Source organism: Nipponia nippon, unplaced genomic scaffold, assembly GCF_047370975.1.
Source record: "Nipponia nippon isolate SJK-2023a ecotype South Korea unplaced genomic scaffold, ASM4737097v1 scaffold_19, whole genome shotgun sequence".
In the NCBI taxonomy this organism is placed as follows: domain Eukaryota; kingdom Metazoa; phylum Chordata; class Aves; order Pelecaniformes; family Threskiornithidae; genus Nipponia; species Nipponia nippon.
In genome coordinates, this window is record NW_028262335.1 from 5,477,789 (window position 1) to 5,497,994 (window position 20,206).

Below are 20,206 nucleotides of genomic sequence, written 5' to 3' on the forward strand. Positions count from 1 at the left end.
CTCTTGTTTGATATCCCTCCTCCGGGGGAGGTGGAGCTCTTCTAATCTCCTTCCCCTTATCCCTCTTCCAGCTGACCTCCTGGGCTCAGTAAATAACACCTCAGGAGGCTGCAGGAATTAGTGAACAATAAGTGGCCTCCCAAGGGATCAGAATTTCTTTCCACCTAAACTCCACCTTTGCAGTCTTTGCTAAAGAAGCCACAATCATTATTCATTTAACTTCTATTTTTAAACCGTGTATCCATCAGAATTTGGGCTTGTGCTGGGTTTTGGTTTTGTTTTGGTTTTGCCTGTGCAGAGACCACATTGTGGAGTTCAAGTGATGTTGTGCTGTACTTTGACATTTGTATTCTGCTTTTGTTTTGAGCTGGAGTGAGGCAAATCCAGAGAAATAGTTTTAAATCCATCCAAAAGAGACTGCATTCCTCTCCTTATGTATGGGCTTTCCTTGGCAAGACTGTTGTTGAGCTGTGTTTACATTAGGGATCCCTGTACCAGTACCATCCCAGCACAGTAGATAGACTGCAACTGGGCCCGCTCGTTTTCTCTTCCCTTCATCTCTGTCTCCCTCGTTTCTCTCCCTTTCCTTGGTGAGTGTTGCTGTTTGCTATCTTTTTCTTCACCTGCTTGTAGTGGGGTGCGGTTAGGAAAGGGTTGTGTGGAAATTCCTGCAATGAGCCCCAACCCTTCCACCCCCACACGCTACCCTGGGAGAGACCCAGCCGGGCAGGGTGACTCATCCAAGGCTGGCTGAATCCTGGGGCTGCCTGCGGGCAAGGGCAGGCCCCCGGGGAAGGCAGCCCGGCAGCTGGGGGGTGGCTGCCGCTTGCTTCGCTTCTCTTTTTACGCAGCTGAAAGCACAGGGACCTTGTAGGGTGCAGGGGAGGTGGTTTTCAGTTGGCGTTAGGAACTGGTGGGAGAGGGGCACTGAGGGGAAAGAGGAGGGGAGCGTGAATGAACGCTTGGCGCATCTCTGCCTTCCGTAGTAAGTACAGCAGGGCCAGCTAGTGTCATTGCGTGCTGCGTCGTGCCACCGCGGGACATCTTCAGTACCACTGCAGGTATTGTATGGAGCTGGCATGTAATGACATCCAAGGTCCCTGACCTTGCTGTGTCCTTGCTGACCTGTTAAGGTGCTGAGAGCACAGGAGCAGTTGCGGCAGCAGAGGTACGTTTCAGATCTGGAGGTTAGCCACTGCCCCAGCTGCTGCTTAGCACCCTCTTCTGAGCTCAGCTTGGAAGAGTCACTGGCACAGCCTAGACCACTGTTTTTCAACCTTTGGTCTGTTGATCCTAGCTGGTGCATGGATTCCAAGAGTCTCTGGGAAATAATCAGGGAAAGCAAGCCTGTTATCAGGAAATCTAAGTTCAGTCTGCCAGGGTCCAGTCCTTCACTGAAAATATTTAAGATTCAGCAAACCGGAAGCAATTGAAAACCAGTGGCTAAACTTTCCAGGTTTTTTGCGTTACCTAAGCTACTCTCTGGGGCAAGGTCCACGCAGGCAGAAGACCTGGAGGAAGATGTGGTCTGTGTCTTTGTCTTGTTCTTCAGACTAGAATGGGATTGGCCCTATCTGCCTCTGGAGGTGCTGATCGTGGAGAGCACAAGTCAGGTCTGCTTTCAGGATTTCAATGGCTCTAAACTTGGGTGGGGATAAGACAGGGAGAAGAGAATCCCCTCATTTCTTACCCCCTCACTGGGAAATGTGAGGAAGGTACTGGCTTTTAACTGCTCCCTTCCCATGCCTTCTGGACTTACGGGAACGCAGGTGTGCCTGTAGAAATGTGTGAAGACATGTGCGTGCTAATGGCACCTAAATATAGCAGCTGCTCCATGCTCCTGTTAACCTGTCAAATGACTACGCACTCTCCTAGGCTTTGCCAAATCGTAGATATTACTCACCTCCATGACTAATTCCCTTTGGAGGGCCCCTAAAGAGGTTTAGAAAACAAGTCCTCTGTCACTCTGGGGCACGAAACATTATGTCTTTTTTCTGAATTTGGCTAATGAGAGGAGAAACGCCTGTAGATAGAGTTACCCTTGAACTGCAGACAGGGCGTCCTCAAGCAGGTTTTCTCCATAGCAGCCTGGCGCCCTTATGAGGAGGCGTCTGCACCAGTTCTTGCTACGCTTTGAAACTGTACGCCTGGGTGTCTGCAGGAAAGACCAAAGCTGTTAATTGGAACTGGTGATTTCTGCAGGAGGAAGATGTGATGGAAACATGCCTAGGGTGGGATTTCACTTTCGCTTTCACGGGCTTCTCCAATGCAGATGCTTGCCGGGTAAAACCGAGCTGCTTAACAGTGCACAAGAGGATCATGCGACCGCAGAGAAGTCTGTCTCTTCTTGGAGCTGCAGGGGGGGAATTAGGATTGGCAGAGTGTAATTGGTAAAGCTTGTATTTGGCTGGGATTTTTATTTTAACAGGCCTAGAAAATCACCAAGTAAATAATAAGTCGGGACCTTAAATTTGCTCTCCAGCACCTCTGACGGCAAAGTATACCCAAGTACATTTATTCAAGAAGGAAGAGTGCCACCTATTGAGTCACAAATTTCCCCTCCTTCAGAAGGCTGAGTATCCCAGGTAGGATAGTATCCCATCCAGGTACTTTCCAAGCACAGCCCAGCATCATTCACGTGATGGGAAGGAGCCGCAGCCTGGGGCAGTATACTCACGCAAGAGAAAGCAAAAGTGTATGCACTGAGAACTGCGTGGTTTTTATTTTAGATTTTTACAGATAGGCTGTGTTTTAAAGCAGTGAATGTCAGTTGCAAAAGTTGCCATCAGCAAGCTTCCAAATACAGACCCTTTTCTGGAGCAAGCTCCTTGTTTAAAAAACTGAAGAGAACCTACCAGACTTACAAATAGTTCTGGGCAAGGTATGTTAACACGGCTTTAGGTACATTAGACTGTTTGATTTGGTGGCTTTGGGCGAAAGAAGCTACTAGACTTGAGCAGGTTTGTTTCTTCATGCGACTGTCTCAAAGCCTCTGTCCATGGTTGAAGTGTTCCTGGAGGCCACATAAGACCACGCTGTCTCTGTCAGCAGCTTAGTGGCAGACTTTGTTGCCCACCTCAGGGGGAATGCTTAAATGCTTAAGAAGGGAGATGCCAGTTGCCAGACAAAATGTTTCACCTTTAAAACATGCCCCTCCCTCCACCCCCCAATTTTGTTCCAATTAATTTTGGTTCTGATTTTCACTCCCATGAGAGATGAAGTTTTTTTCACCTGCTCAGAAAACTTTTCCCTTTGGTATTTCTTTTTTTTCCTTCCAGCTTCTTGGTTTTTCATTCTTTTGATGAATTATTTACCTCTCTTGGGTTTTGGTTTTTCTTAGTATTCTCTTTGTGTTTATCTTCAAAACATACAACTCCCAACACTCCCTACTTCCATTAAGTACTCATCGGAAAGCCACTGTATTTGTTGGTCATTTATTTCCCAGTGTTATATTTATATATACAGATGCATTGTAAATCACGCAGTATCATCTCGTGTTCCTCCTAATGTGCTGAGCCAACTAGTTGCGTATTTCTGTGAGTAGTTTTGGTTTATCCTTTGGTTTTGGATAAACAGTCTGAGTGGAACCCGTGGTTCTAGGTGCCGCACAGTCACAGTGAATGATGAGCACTACCCCCGGTGCTTGCAGAACAGATATATTAGGCAATCGGATCGGGTAGACTGCTTGAGTTCAGGATAAAGATAGAGGCATAGCGTGTTACACAGTTCTTTACAGACTGCAAGCAGCGGTATCGGATCTGCCTTCAGTTACTCACAAGTAGATCTCAGCTGGGTTTCTTTTTCAGGGGTGCACTGGTTACTGGGTGGTGGGAGCACCAGATTTGGAGACAGGACTGTTCTCTTCCAGTCTTGGATCCTCTACCATTTTACTGTGTGACAATAAGCAAGTTGTCCCGCCGTACTTTCCCTTGGTCTCACTTCCCTAGAAGATGATATAAAAGTACTTTGTAGCAAGAACTGCTATGAAGGACTGGACCCTTTTTGCAAAAGCTGCAGGTCTTGAAGTGAAAGGCTATGGACAATTGCAAAGTGCTGCTAATGATATGCTAAAGTTGGACTTTAATGATTGCTCATTGTGTCTGTTGAGCGAGAAGAATGAGTTTCACATTGTGATTCCAGGGACTGAGCCTTGTGAAGCTGATAATGGGTTCCTTTTTGTTGTCCTTGTCAGAGCTGTTGCAATGCCCACAGCAAGTCACCTGTCTGACACCCCATTTTTTAATACAAAGCGCCAGAGCTTGGAAGTTCACTGTACTGGATTAGATTAGTCTCTGGATTAGGTTCCCTCTCTCCTGGCGCAGTTAATCAGCACGTGTAATCTGGTGTCTGAGTAGGAGTGGGGCATGAGAGCAACTTGACCTTGTAGCGCTGACTTCCCTGTTGAGGTGGACTTTCAGATGTGTTCTGGTGACTGCCACGCAGCAGTTACTGTGTAGCCCATGAAAGCGCACCACGGAGTGAAACAGCTGCACGCTATACCGGTAGGTTGTGGGAGATGCATCTTTGTCCTCACCAGCTTCTGTTGAGTGTCATCCTCAGTCATGACGTACCTCTTTCTGGTGCACTCAGCCATGCAGCATTTTGATGGACTGAGGGCACGTCAGTCCTTAGCAGTGCCAAGAAGGGAGGGATTCCCCTGAGTCAAAGAAGCTAAGCAGGAATTTGGCATGCTTTTAGCCTCATGCCTGATACTCCCAGACTCTCTCTCCTTTCATTAATTCCACTCTGTGCTGCAGCTGAAGAGCACGTATTAAAACTCTAAGGAGGCATGTCTAGTAGTTGTTCAAAATCAGTTAATTTTTTATTGGATTTGAAGTCAGACTTCATGGGCCAAACCCACCCCTAGAGGACTGGGGATGGGGAATTGCAGGCAGTCGGGACTTATTCCGGATAATTGACTTTCTCTTCTGTGTCCACCCTTGCTCTCAGATTCACCTAAGAAACCTCCCTATCTTTGCTTCTCTGCAGTGCTAAGGCTGCGAGGCCTTTCTCCCTAGCAGCCTCAGCCATCAAGATGTATTAAATTAAACATACACACACATCCCAGCCCTGAGGCTATTAACCCCCCATGCACACAAATAATCCATTGTGGTCTAAGTAGAATAACTTATGTTTGGACCTTGGTCTAGTCCAATTCATTTCCACACCTGCGGGAGTGACCTTCAAAACTTGCTCGAGGCTCTGTCTCAAAAGTCGTTTTCTCATTAGTGGAAATGAAATGTATTGTGGAGCTATTGCTCTGTCTCTGCATCTCTGGGGAGGCAAGTGCAGAACAACACTTCTAGTCCCTGCCCACAAATCACGCCAGGCCGCCTCACTCCCCGTTGGTTTTCTAGAAACCCTTCTTCCCCGACTCCTCCTCCCTTTCCCTCCACAGTAACGTAATTAAGATTAAAGAAAGCCCTTGCAGCGTGCTCCCAAAGGTTGCAATGAGCAGGGGCTGCCATTGCAAACGCTTTGGACACCTGGGTGTGCTGGTGGATGGAGAAGGCACCTGCGGTGGCTCACAGCCTCCCGCTGTCCCTGCCCGGGCCAGTCTGCTCTGCCCTCTGTCCCCCTGATTGCTTCATCTGCTTTTGCTTGGCCTTGAGGCTGGCCGGTCCCAGGACTGAATCTCTTTTAAAACAAGACAATTTATTCCCATAGTAAACATGCTGTAGAATTGCTTGGTCTGGTACCAGTGTTTACTTCCAGCTGCCATCTGTCTGCAGTACTATTACAGCGTAAGGGGAAAAAAACCCCAAACCCTCCTGTTGTGCTTCGAGTCCTTGCCATCCATCAACCAGGGGTCACAGTAACTGCAGATCATATGCTCGGGTCTCAAAAACTGCAGGAAATCAGTCTTTGTTACATGGAAAATAAAGCAGTCTATGGGGAAAATAACCATAAATGTTCATTATTTGTACAGGAAAATCAATTTGTAGGCCAATTGACCAAATAAAGTAATACAATTTGCTGGGAAATCCCCCAGGTGTGGCAGGCAAATCATGCAGCGGAAATGGAAGCAGTGGTTTCCATAGGTAGTCTGTGGTGGTTTGGGGGTGGGAGAGATGTGGGGAAGGGAGCAAAGCTTAAGAAAATGAATAAAATACAGAAAAGGGTGCCTTTAGCTGTGCAGCCAGTTGAAGGAGAGGTGCTAGTGAAAGGAGGAGAAGAGGAAACGGTCTTTTTCTTGTTTTTATATCGCAGAGGGTGGTGGAAAGACCTAACAGTGGCACGATACAGTGCGTGACAGCAAGGAAGGTGCTCTCTTGAAGGGGCTGACAGACGGAGAAGTGGAGCCCAGTGGCATGGCTGGGATCTGGCAGCAGGAGCAGGGGAGGGACAGACACACAACCCTTCTCCGTTCTCCCTCCCTTTGTCCTCTACCCAGCAAATCTCAGGCAAGTCATTTCCATAGTGCAGGCTATGTGTGTGGCGTGAAATCAGATAATCACCCCAAAATGACTTTAAGGTGGTTCTGTGAGTCTCATGTCGGTGGTAAATACCATTTGCGGCCTTAGAGCAGAACTGGTTGTTTCTGAACGAGGACACCCAAGTCTAGCGACGGGTACTCTGTGCCTGGACAGCTCTTCGTCACAGAAGCATGGTAACACTGACCAAGTTAAAAAAGCTAAGGAGCCATTTGTCAGTCTCTTCCAATTATCCGAACGAGATCCTTTGTGCTGCCTTGAGTGGAGGCTGTGTGTCTGTGCACATATGAAGGCAATGAGATTGGGAGGGAGAGAGAGGGACATCTTCTTCAGCTGTTTTTTACATAAAAGGATGCATTTATGACCATAGCACTAGAAGGCGTTGCTAAGGTATTGTAGTCCAGTTCCTGTGATACTTGAAAAAGGTCTACAGAGCTGCTTTTCCCCACTGGATGTGAATACGTTGGCCCTTTGGCTTTGGAAGCGCAACAGGCCACTCCTGGCTCTGCAGCGGCCTCTCTGTATGACTGACTTCATGGGCTTACGTATCTTCATCACGCTTTGCACCGCTGTGAAATGGGTCTGCTGCTCCTCACTGGCCTCTCTGATGTGTTAAAAGCCCTTAAATAACAAAAGCTTGTAAAACACGTTGTGCTTTCCAAATGAAAAGCATTGCATAATGGCGGTATCACTGCAGCGGATGACAGGCTTTTTGGCTCAGATCTCACTTGCTTTTGGCTCTCAGTGATAGGGAAGGGGCTCCAGGGAGGCCGTGGCCTCACTTTTGTGCATGCAGCAGGTGTCAGAGCTTTTGATTTGTAAAAAAGGGTCCTTTCAAAGCCTTGAGTGGCTGCAGAATACTGTTTAGACAAACTCTGCCAGTCATGTCACATCTGTGAACAAACGGCACCTTTCTCTGTTTTGTTTTGGTATTGATAGTTTAAGAGTATGATGTCTACTTAAACACCAGGCATTTTTTTTTGCAAAAGTGGAAGCAATGCCTTAATTAATATTTGTAGTTTTCTTGTTTGCTTTGGATTTTCAAAGTTTGCTTGGCTGTCGGGAGAGTTGAGTCATTCTGAAGAGACTTCACTCGGTGAGCGGCAGCGCTCTCAGATTTTTCTGATCTGCTCTTCAGTGCTGGGATCAGACTTGAAACACTACAGTATGTGGATCTTTTTATGTCTTTACCAGCCTGAATGATCTATGTGCAGGTGTTAACTGAAGGCTTGAGCTCAAGGATCTTGAAGAGGCATGTCTGCCATCCAGGGAGGATGGTGCTGTGCTGCTGGGTGGTCCTGTCATGGAGGCAGATGTGGCTGATTTTTGGCACCAGCCTCCCTGGGGAATACTAGGATGTAACGCAAAGCTCTGGTTACTCTGTCTCCGCTGTGTGGAGCAGCTGCTGTTTCTCTGCTGTCGTCAGTTTGGTTGCTTCAGTTTTGAGGGAAACTGCTGGGAAACCAGTTTTTTTAAAGCTGAGAAAAATTGCTCTCTGGTTGGTTTCCATCTCATTCTGCCCATGACAGGAGTGGTCCAGCTGTGGGGATGGACAGGAGGCTTTTCTTGGGTCGGTCTAACACCAGGGTGTTCGTGGTGAGTATGGCTGGGGTCAGGGACTGACAGTCTGGGAGTTCCACTGATGCCTCAGGAGCTTATGTTTTCAAAGTCACCAGTGATCGTGAGGCACTTCAAAATTTTGGAAGCCCAGCTTTTAGGATGGTGGCGGACCTGATTTTTCCAAAGGAACCAGCTGTAGCTCTCAGTAACTACAGTAGCAGCAAAATCTTCCTCCATATAAAGGAAAGGAGGAACTGACTGTCAGCAAATCCAGGTCTGTCTGTCCCATTAAGTGAAGATAATAATTATTGAACTTTGTAAAACACACTGAACTGTTTAGATAAAGCCTGTTTTGGTTTCTAATACAGCAGCAACGTGCATTTTGGGAGGAACTGTGTAATGTTTCTGTTTGATCTCTGTGAAAGTTGCTCTTTATGACAGTGAAGACTTATCAAAAAAGGAAAAAAAAGCTCAAAACAGAACTCGAGGCAGAAATTTCACTCTGCCCAGTGAAAAGCTACTGTGGCTGGTCCTCATTCTTGTAGGACTTGGACAAAGCCTGGGTCTGTCTCCTTTTGGCTGAGCAGGCTGTAAGCCACACTTGGAAATCTTGAGGATCTCAAAGAAATGCTTTAAGCGTGTGTCTCCAGAGCAGAATAAAAGTATAAAACCCAGTCACATTCCCCTTGATGAAATATTTCAGGCTCGCTGGGAAAGGCTGTGTTCTCTTGGACCTGATGTAATGAAAGTTTGGAGTGAAACATTAATACCTGGGGGAACGACGGACAGTTATTTTGTTCTCTTGTCTTTCTGTTACTCGAAAGGTACGGCAGTGAGGTGCGCAAAAAGAAGGGAAAATGTCTGAAAGCATCCGTGCTCTTTTGCTCCTTACCTCTTCACCAGAGAGGAGGAGCAGGAAAGAAAAGAAAAAAAGAGAAAAAATGTGTAAGTTTTGCTTTTGTTCAGGAGATAGCACCAGTGTACCACATCCTCAGCTGGTGTAAGTTGGCTTTTACTCCATTTACACTGACTTACATTGGCTGAGGACCTGGCTTCACGTCTCTGCTGCCTTCTTTGCAACCTCCGACTGAAATGGACAAAGTTATTTGATGTGGAACAGACATAGAAAACAAAGACTAGGCCACTTTTCAGCCTTCTTCCAAAGAGTTTTTGAAAACAGGTAGCTCCAAAGGACTGATAGATTTTTCTATCTTAGAGTTACCTCCCTTCAAAGACTGGAAATTCCAGTTGGCTTTTCCAGAAAAGCATAGCTCTCACTCTATTAACAAATTATCCTTTAGGCTTTATAACTCACTCAGTGGTAATAAATGGGAAATGTTCCCTTCTGTTCACAGATCTTGCTCATCTGTTTCTTTAGGGCTTCAGAAGATAATGTTGTTAATATTGATGGGAAGAGCTGCAGCTTCCCTTCTGTGTAACTTTCTTTTGGTTTAAACCATACATATTTTCTCCAATTATAGTAGTACCCACAGCCCTGTTTCTATGCCCAGCCTCCGACTCAACACATCATTCTCTGCTCCAAAGAGCTTACAATATAAACAGTATAGAGAGACAGGTACAAAGGAGGGAAAGTGTTACTAATGGCTTTTTGTAGCAGGGAGACTGAGCGCAATGGGGTCAAATGAGTTGCCTAGGATCACACAGGGAAATTGTGGTTAAGAGTAATTTTCTTCTTTGATGTACTTTCCCTGTCTCTCTCTCTTTCTCTCAAAAGATAAAAAACCCTAAAAATGGGCCTGGACTGTCTGTACTGGAATTGATAGCTTCCGTATAAGCCAGTTGATGACAACTCAAAACTGTTAATGAGGAATCCTCAAGTGTAGACCTAGAGAGCCTGCTGGGGTACAGTTGTTCCCAGAATCTGTTGTCCCCCCGGCCACAGCTCTTAGACGTGTCTGGCTATGCTGAATTGCCTCCTCAGCTTGCTTCTAGTCACTGCCAGAAACTGTAAACCACTTTCATGAGACTCTGATGAAGAGTGCGACATGGTTCCCAAAACCTGGAAGAGTGTTTGTGGTCTGTACTGCCTTAATTTTTTGCCTGACCATTGCTGTCTCTTGCCTTCTGCTCCCTCTGTACTTCGGGCCATCCCTCCCGTGCTGGAACAACTTCCAGTGTAACAGTGGTGTCACTGGAAAGAGATGATAAATAATAAACCTATTAGTGGTCAGCTTAAAGGGCTGGACTGCAGCTGACAGGGAGGCAGAAAAATAGATGCAGTGGAAGGCTGCCAGCTGTTGTTTTATTCATTTGTTCATTACCGAACACTGGAGCAGGAGGTGAGGTGCGAGGCTGGACGGCTTCTTCTGCCTGTGACCTCAGTTTTGACAGAGAAGCTGGTAAGCGCAGGGCAGCAGAACTGCGCCCGTACCGGATTGGCTACCGAAACAGTCGGCCTGGTAGCACAGTGGCCTAGAACGGCTAATGAAGGCCCAGGGGAGAGTGGAGGATTATCTTGGAAGGCAACTGACCCTTTCTTAGGTGTTTACACTAATCACAGCTGAAGGTAAATGCAAACTCTGTCAGTTATCCTACAGGGGGATGTGTGGGCTCCATTGCTGTGTAATTTTCCTAATTAAAGACATTTGACTAGGTCTATTATTTGAAAAAGTAAAAGAAAAATATTCCAGGCTCTCAGAACCTCTCCCTTTCCTTTTCCCTATCTTTATTATCAATAAAAAGAGAGAGAAAATGCTGTCTGGACTTGAGGATTTCCTTCACATATGGAAAAGATTTAGCATTCTTCAGCTCCCAGCATTGGCAGCGCACAAACCTCCCCTCTTACCTCCCCCCCAGCATTCCCTGTCTGCTCCCTGTATTTCCCAGATCGACGTATACAGAAAGAATGCAAGTGCTGTTGCTTCTGCAGGGTTTTTTTTCACCCGACAGAAATTATTTTTAAGAGTTGAATCACAGGCACGTGAATCATCTTGTAAACAGCTTTGATATTTTTATCAGTGTGCAAACTCTTTGTGCCTTTGCATTTCTGTGCTTTTTTTCTGGTATCGATTTGGATGCTGAAGAAGCGGTGTCCATAGGGACTGCACCTGCTCATCACCTTGGGTCAATTCCCAATGGGATCAGATGTCCAGAGGTTGGCTGGCAGTTAATGCGGACTGGCAAAAGCTTTGCTTTCATGTGCATTTTTCTTTCCATGGAGCTTTTTGCCTTGCAGCTCTCATAGCAAGAGGCCTTTCCATTGCTGGGATCAATTAAATGCTCACCAGGGACTCTCTCTGCGAGGAATCTTTCCTTTTCTGGCTCACTTTGAATGTCACACCAGGGCGTTCAGCTGTTTTGACCCTGTTGCAGTAGGTCCCAGGGCAGGAAACCTTTCCTAACCCTCCCTTCCTGCCTCTTCCCCCAAGTCCTGTGCTCTCCGCCCGTCATTCCATCTGCGAGCTCTCCCAGGGCTCTTATGCAACAGTTCAGTTTTTGGTATTCTTGGCTGGGAGAACACAGCTCCAGGGGAGAGCTATGAGGGGGTTGGATGGGTGGGGGGAGAAAGATTTTATTTTGTGACTCTACTGACCTTGCTGAGCCACACAGAGCGGAATTTTCCCCCGCTCTCTGGAAGGGAAGAAATATCACCACTGTTTTCTTTTCCATCTTTTCTGATGGTCCCTTGCTTTCATGACAGACCGATCGGGCTTCCAGGCTTCTCCACGCAGGTAACCTACCACTGTTCCCAAGTTGTTGGGTTTTTTTACTTGTAGTTGCATCTCTAGACTTGGGTAATCGGTGACTTTAAATAGTGTGTTGGTACCCATCTGATTTTTCCTGGGGAAAGGAAATATGCCTGTCTGTGATTTTTAAAAACAAAGCAACCCCCCACCCCGACAATACTTTGAGAGGCAATGAAAGCAATTAATGGTGTCAAAAGACCCTAGGAGGGTGAAGTGGTGAGTGACCGAGGGCTGGACTGATGCAGGAACGGCTGGGTGGGTAGCTGAACGTGTCTGGGGACTAGAGGGTTATTGACTCAAATTCCAGCTGTGTTTCCTTAGCTGGTATCCTAACCCAGCAAATTAATCTTTAACAATGTATAAAGGGAAGGGAGTCCTAATATATGAGGCAGTTCTGCAGTGCCCTCAACACTCACCCTTGTAAAAGCTTTGGAGACTTGCAGAAATGTTTTACTTTCTAGTTACACTAATTAAAGAGAGGATAAGTGATATTCTGTTGTCCAGCCCCCCTGTCCAAGGGGTGGGGGAAATCCTTGTGTTAGGAAAGGAAGGCGCAAGCTCTGAAGAGGTTTCCTCTAAGCTGAGTTTGTCCTGAAAGAGAACATCTTGGACTCCTCTCAAGCACCAAAGAGGTTGTGGGAGAGTTCGTCGCAGGAGAAGCACCTGGGCAGTAACTGCGGCAGCGTTTCGGCTGGCTGGCTGTATTTCACCCACAGATGTCCGTGTTGAGAACAGGTCCTCAGTGGGGATCCTACGTTCCTCCTGCTCTCAGGGGTATAATCTGTTCCTTATACCACCGTCTGTCTGTGCTCCCTGGGGCAGGGAGCTGGCAGGCAGGCAACCTGGCTTTGCTGGACTGAGCTACAAGACATATTTGCCACTACGTATGCTTCGTCTTTTTTGCTGGGGGTACTGCACCTGTACTAACAGCTGCAGGCTCTGCAGCTATAGAAAATGCCCCTTCTGACCCGTTGGCCAAAACAGCCGTACTAGTTTAAGCAAGCCAGCTGGCAAAGCACACCTTCCCCTTTTCTTCATGTGTGTAAAACTGGAGTTGTTTAACAGGGGGGAGCTGGAGTCCCAAGGTGCCTGGCTCTCTGGCAGTAGGTGACTATTGATTGGGTTGTTTTCCCAAGCATCAGACTCCCAATGAATATCAACAAATTGGGAGGCAGTTTTAAAATAGTCAAACCTTCTTATAGGGTTCATGGTTCAACAGCAGCGTCCCATTAATGTATGAGATCACTCTGTAATGACACTGTCACACAAATACAAGCTTTTTTAATGTGAGATTATGAGGCTTACATCAAATATCTATAAATCCTAATGTACCTCCCCATATATAACGATGCCACTGCAGTCTCTGGGTGTATTCCTGCACATAACACCGCTCTGCTAAGTGCATACTTTACTACCTGCCACTGCATGCCAAGTGATGGTTGATAACCCTGAACCTGAGTGACTGTAGGTATCTCAATATACTGCTCAGCTCTGTAGGTACATTCCTGTCCCATAAGCTCTCTGTACAACTTTAGCAAAAGCCAGAGTCACAGGAATGATTCCTTGGATGGAATGCATCTCACAAATGAGTGCTTTTTATTTGCAGCTTGGACCAGTGCCCTTTCAAGTCAATGGAAAGACAATTGATTGTAGCAGGTTCTGGACCAGGCTTCTGGATACCTTTGTGCTTAATTTAAAAGTAATGCGTATCCACTGGTGAATGCCTCTAAACAGATTAAGAAAGTGCAATTGATTCAAAACTGACTATAGATGAACATAAAAGGCAAAATTGATTGGCTCAGTCTATTTTAATTTTCTGGGAATGGAGAAACATAATAAATAAATAAAATGCCCCAAACCTAATGGCAAAAATACAAAGTAAACACAACTTTAGAAAATGCATTGCTAGTGCCGGAACGCGGGTGTTCACAAGGGCACTGGAGCCAGTGTGGCCCTGGTTCTGCTGTTGTCCATGTCTGGCCCCTGGTCAGAACAAACGTAGTGCAGGTCAGCTGTGACCAGAGATGGTGCGGGTGTGGGTTCTCTTTTCCATTCATGTTCATTCGTTTGTCTTTGAAGGTCTCTGTGTGTTAGGTGATATCTATATAGGTACGCATGTACATATTTGTGTATTACATATAGAGAAGTATATATATGTGTGTATATATATAGGTGTATATATATGCAGCAGCTTTAGGTGTAAGGATACAATTTACGGAAAGGCAAAGAATAAGCGTTCTGAGGAGCAGAGGAGAGGGGGAACCTGCGTTGCTGGTCTGGTGGGCTGTTTCTCTAGGTTTAGTGCCTCCCTTTTCGCTGCACTCTCGCTCTTGTTAGGGCTGATGAGTCCCTGGGCAGTCACTGAGACCTGGTAACTGCTCGAAGGTACCATAATGGCCATAAAATGATTTTTAGTATCTGATCAGTGCCGTTCTCTTTAGCCTGTGAAGTCACAGCAGAGAGTGAATTGCAATTATTTTGAAGCGGAAATTTGCACACCCTCCCTCCCCTCCCCCTTTAATTGTTATGATAAATTGCAACTTCAGAAAAATATATAAAGCTTTGGCAGATAAAGCTCATGCTGATGTCAAGTCCTAGCTTTTCAGCATGACAGAAATCTGGTGCAAATACTGCCATCCTTGCCTTTCCTTGCCTTCCCCTCACTTTTCCCTTTCTCTCCTCTTCTCCCTCCTGGCCTTTTGACACTGTGCAAGCTGGAGTTACTAAGATGGCTTTAGACAGAGGGTAAGCTCTGCGCACAGAAAAGGGGGCAGGGGTGGAAATGCACCTAGTGTGTATTTAAGGGCAGGAGACGCACAATTTATATCGCGTGTTCCTCCAGGGAACAGACAGTGAGAAATCTCTTTGCAAAGGGCCATGCGAGTGGATCTCTGCTACTGCGTAGGGGAGCCCGCAGGGATGAGGGAAAGCGTTTGCTGTTTGTCACGTAGGTGCGGTTGGCCCCTCACACCAGCGCAGTTCACCTTGTGCAGGTGGGTCTCTGAGGGTCCCCAGTAATATTCACAGTACGGATATTCTCCTCTGTCTGAGTCTGGGCATTTGGACTCACCACAAAGCCTGCTGCAGCTTCATCCAAGTTTTGTACTTGGGATACTTGGAGATGTAGGAGCATTCACCTGTTGCTAGCCAAGGGTGCGTTTTTCTTCTTTGCGTCTCTCTCAAGAAGAAAGCATGTGTCTTTTTCCTTGTATACATGCATTTTCCCATTTTTAAGCCAGTTTGGCCCACTGGTCTTCTCTCCCTTGGGTGTCAGCTGTTCACAGACAGCTGTGTTCTTGGCTGGGAAGTGCATCAGTGCGAAAGCTAATGTGCCTCCTTGGGGTGATGCCTTCCAGGTGGATTTAGCTAATTATCACAACGATTACGGCTCCCCTTAATGACCACAACTGGAATTTATTGACAGAAGTAAACAAGAAGGTTTTGTTTTGTATTTGTGGAAAGTTCTTAATTTGATTAATTAAAAAAAAAACATGGGCTCTTCTATCACTTAATCTTGCTCCGTTCTCCCCTGCAGGGAGCCTGACTGGCTTTCCCAGGACGTTTTCATTTTGCCAGGTTTATTTGGAAAGTTGGAGTCAATGTTTCAGAGAAACTGTTATTAGTTAAATGTTACTCTGCACTTACTCGACCTGTTTCATACACCTTTCTTCGTTTTGTTCCAGTCCTTGCTAAAAACACATCTCTTTTCTATGACTTGTCCTGTTGAAGGAAGTATGCCTACAGACCCGTACAAAGAATGTGTGTGAAACTGTGCTTCATTTCCCATCGCTGTGGTTCCCTTCCCAGTTTCATGATTTTGTTTGCTAAAACTTTAAATTCGGTGGGGCAATGACATTACAGTCTCCCTGGGTTTCCAATGTACATCTTCCACTGTCAGTGCTTGTATTATGGCTCTCTGTCTTGGTCAACCACAGATTGAGCTGAACACCTCAAGTGCTAGAAACATGGTCTATCACAGTGAGAGCTAAAACCCCAGCACACTCCAGTTTAGGCTGCACTAGTCTCATACCTTCTTGTGGATCAGGCACAAGGGGTGCAGGGACGGAGTAATCTATAATGCAGAAGATGGGTTGCGACCAGGGTCATGTTGTGCTAGGTTCTGTACACAAATACACATGCGGTGAAAAAGCAGCTTTTGCCTCCTGGGAATTTTCCTCCTGTTTATTTGGGTCTTGTCAGAAGTGAATTGTTGAGGGCAGTACACTGCCAGGACCACCTAGGGAAAGCCTGCACAAGGCAAGACCTGCTGGCTTCATCGAAACATGCAAATGAACGGTGAAAAGCAGGCTCAGTAATTCAAGTGGAAATTGATGTGGACTGGTGTGAGAGTCAAACCTGCTGCTGGCTGGCACAGGCAGTTTTCCTTTTGTGGTCAAAGGCCTTCTCTGGGCTACTGGCAAAGATTTAATTTAACCTGTTCTGCTATGTTAATCTGCAACATTTGGTGGGAAATATTCTGGAGAGAGAGACTGGTGCCTGAAAAGGAAAGGCTGAGAGAGTTGGGGTTGTTCAGCCCGGAGAAGAGAAGGCTCTGGGGAGACCTTATCGCGGCCTTCCAGTACTTAAAGGGGGCTTATAAGAAAGATGGGAACAGACTTTTTATTAGGGCCTGTAGCAACAGGACAAGGGGTGATGGGTTTAAACTAAAAGAAGGTAGATTCAGACTAGTTATAAGGAAGAAATTTTTTATGATGAGGGTGCTAAAACACTGGCACAGGTTGCCCAGAGAGGTGGTAGATGCCCCATCCCTGGAAACGTTCAAGGACAGGCTGGACGACGGGGCTTTGAGCAACCTGATCCAGTTGAAGGTGTCCCAGCTTATTGCAAGAGGGTTGGCCTAGACGACCTTTAGAGGTCCCGTCCAACCCAGACCATTCTATGATTCTAATTCTGCTGCCATCTTCCTTTCCTATTGGCGTTGATGAGACGCAAGCTAGGAATGAAGAGGTGGGGAAAGGCTGGAAGCGCATGACTTGAATATTGGAACTGGAAGAACTAGATATAGATATGCCTCTGCTGAAAAGTCTTTTGCAAAGCGAACATAACCTTTGCCCACCCAACGTACCAGTCTGCAGCCTGCAATGACTAACAGCATTGCCTTCGCAGGGCAGCCATTTGAGAGGAGCTGCTTGGTTCTGGGTTGCCTAACCAAATTCTTGTTTTCTTCTCTTTTCCTCCTGCACTTTCCTGTTCCAACTAATTCCATCCTGTGCCAGAACCGGGGTCGTCTGGCAGAGAAGAGGACGATCCCCTTACCTCCAACCAGGATCCCGAAGAAAGAGCTGACCTCAATTTTCTCACATAGTGACGACAGCGAAGAGAGTGATAAGAGCAATGGTCAACACCCTGAAGTAAAGCAGGAGGAGGATCTCCATATCAGTATCATGAAAAGAAGGTACTTTCCTGCCAGGGAGTGCTGCATTGCAAGAGCAAAGACAGAGAAAACTGGACAGCAGGTGACCAGCCTTTGTGGGCCAATACTGCCCAGGCTGCCCAATGGAGTCACCTCCAGGGCCCGAAATTAAAGTGCAAATGTCACACTATAGCTCAGAAAGAGTCACTGGGTCCTCTTTTCTACTTACTTACTCCTCTTTGGGGTGAGTAGGGCTCTATGGGGCCTTGCACCACGGACCTTGTGTTTGGACTAATGGCGTCTGTATTTGCAGACTGTAAATTGTATTTCACCCTCTGTCCAGCATTCTGTATCTTTGTGCCTGGTGAGGCCAATGAATTGCATGACCAAGAAGTCATCTGTGGGCCTTTTACGTAGCCGTCTGAAAATACACAGAGGGGTATGGGTCCAAAGTTCTGCCTTTCGCTTTCAGTTGTCCCCAGATTCTGATGTAATATAAACTGGATAATTCAATGTTGGGGAACAAAGTTTGGGAAGGAGGTAGCAACAGTGGTGGTTGTTACAAGTTCTTGATTACAAGCGTCAAAGAGCATAGCCGTGTCTCACTGATCCTGAGTGCCTCTGTAGACTAAAAGTAGAAGTAATGGAGTTGCAGTAGGCAAAGAGTCACTCAGATCCTGGGGCTCACCTCAATACTTACATATTTTGATCCTGTCTTTCTCAGTACCGTATGTGTTCATCCTGGAATCATGCAGGTTAAAGGAAGAGGAGAAGGCATTGTCTTGAGTTGCATTCTGGTAACTGTCACTTGGGCTCTCATGTATAGTCTCAGTGCCCATAATATTCAGCTGCAAAATTTTGGGTTCTCTCATCCCTCTGAAAAAATATGATGTTTAGAAGACCTGTAACTACAGGAAAATAAATACCGAAAGGCACTGTGTCTCAGCCTCCCATGCATATCATTGCAACTCATTTTGATTGTCATCTTCCTCTGATGCATAAAATCACTCAGATTCTAAGACAAGCCCTATAAAAACAGAGGAGTGGAAACCGAAGGCATGTAATTGCTTTTCTTATGTTTTATGTGTTTCTTGCTCCTGAGTAGATAAGCTGTTTCCCCCCTTGCCTTCCAGCAGATGCTGGTACATTCAGCAACTGAGAGCTAGAAAGTAGGGAGACAAAACAGTCACCAGCTCTTCTCATAAAACCCGCCTGTAATTAAAGTCTGGGTTTATCATTGCAGCTGTCCAACAGCCATGTTCAGGGGTTATCGCTTGGAAATGAAAAGGTGTTTGGGGAATGCATCTGCACTGTGCATGCGCGCAGGAGCCGCAGAGGAGAGGGAACCCTCCTAATTGGTTTTGGTGAACGGCCCTTCTTCTCCTGCCCCCTTTAATTATGCTTTTAATTCTGCAAAATTATAGTGCTAGATTGTCTCATTAGGAGGGAGAACAACATGATAACTATATAATTGATATGCTGGGCCCCCCAAATATAAAGTGCTCTTATCTTAAATCTTTAATTACTGTAATTGCTTTGCCTTGTTTATTAGGAAATGAAGCAAAAATACTTAATAGTTATTAGCCAAAGGTCCCCCAGCTTACCATTTCTGTGCTCTTCAGTACTTTTCAATCAGTTTGTCTGAAGGTCTCTTGTTTAAGCTTTGTCTTGATTCCTTAGAGGAATGCATGATTCTTACCAGGCAGGCTAGACTCCCATTGCTTTTGTACAGTTGTTCTCCTTTTCATTTTCCTGGGAGCTCTGATACAGTGTGTGGGGCAAAGCTAGAATAGCTGGGGCAAGCAGGGGCTGGGCAGCATCCTTGATGAGTGCAGTAAGAACAGAAAAAGAGAGCACGTAATTCAGTGCTTGGTGCCCAGGTAGGGAACGTCTACTGCTCAAATCCATCAGCATTTGAGAGCATTTTGTCCCTTGCAAAGGGGTCCCCTGACCCTCCTGTCCCAAAGAGGGGGAGGACTGGCCATTTCCACCTGCTCAAGAGCAATGAACAGAACTCTTGCAGAGCCCTGCTGGAGGGAGCAGGCTCTGGCTCTGTTCCCGGTGTCATTAGCAGCCCAGGGGTGGAAGGTGCGATGGGGCTGGCTCCAGAGACAGCAGCAGCAGCATAAAGGCTAGACAGCTCGCAGACATGACAGCTGGGGCCCGGCAGAGACAGTGCCCCATCTGCTTTCTGTTTTTAATTCACCTGTTGTATCCTCCCCGATTGGTGATGGATTGGGCTGAGGTTTTATTGTCTCCCACTGAGAGGAAGAAATAGGTTAAACTGTGATAGTAGGAAAACGAGGTCAGGGCCTTAGCAAACCTGTGTTTTCCTCTTGTACCCCTGGATGGCCCTCGTGCACACCTGCATGCACGTACATTATAAACATTAGACTTGCATTATTGCTTTGAACATTGTCGCCTTTTCTTTTTTCTCCTATTCCCAATTTCCTTGACATTGATTATTTCCTTCCATTGTTGGCCCAAGGGAATGCTTACTGCTACTTTGAGGTCTGGGCACTGGTGAAGAAAAGACTCTAGGGATTAGAATAGTAGTTGGAAGAATAGTAGTTGGAAGCTTAGTTTCTTGGCTAGTCCCTCACCCTAGCCTTTGACAGTGATTTACTCTGTGCTCTTAGGCCCATGGTGATGGCCTTCAGAGAGGTCTGAGGCAGAGAAAACCAGCCTCATGGTGTTCTCGCAGTCCTAGAAAGGAGCAGAGAGCTGTAACTACCACTGAAGTTAGTGCATTTCAGTGCATGCCAACTTATTTCACAACCAAGTCCTTGCAAAACTGTGTCACTTTGCTGTCTTGCACATAGGTAATTAAGGAAGCCAGGTCTCACACTGAAGTGAGCTTGGCTCATCTGCTTTGAAATCCAGGTGACCCAAGCTTAAAGGTGAATGTTTTCATCTTGCAGTGAGACCCCTTTAGTCCTCTTTAGCCTGCTTTGCAGGGTGTGCTAAGTAGCCTTTGTGTTATGCCTCCTGTCTGGAAGACAGAGGGCTTTAAGTCTTGTCTCATACAACCAGAGGCATCTGCTGAGGTTGATACCGTAGCTTGATACCCAGACTGTAAGCACTCCGCTCTGAAGATTACTGGGACAGCGTTGCAGAGAAAAATCCTTTTT

At 46.3% G+C, this 20,206-nt stretch overlaps 1 protein-coding gene across 2 annotated transcripts in view; it reads left to right on the forward strand.

Moving 5' to 3' along the window:
* The window catches only part of SAMD11 (sterile alpha motif domain containing 11), a 181,368-nt gene that overhangs the window by 76,441 nt on the left and 84,721 nt on the right, over positions 1-20,206 (forward strand). For both annotated transcript variants that reach the window (XM_087755097.1, XM_087755098.1), the window contains one exon: positions 16,939-17,117. In XM_087755097.1, coding sequence (XP_087611223.1) covers positions 16,939-17,117 — 179 coding nt within the window. The remainder of the gene's footprint in view (positions 1-16,938; positions 17,118-20,206) is intronic.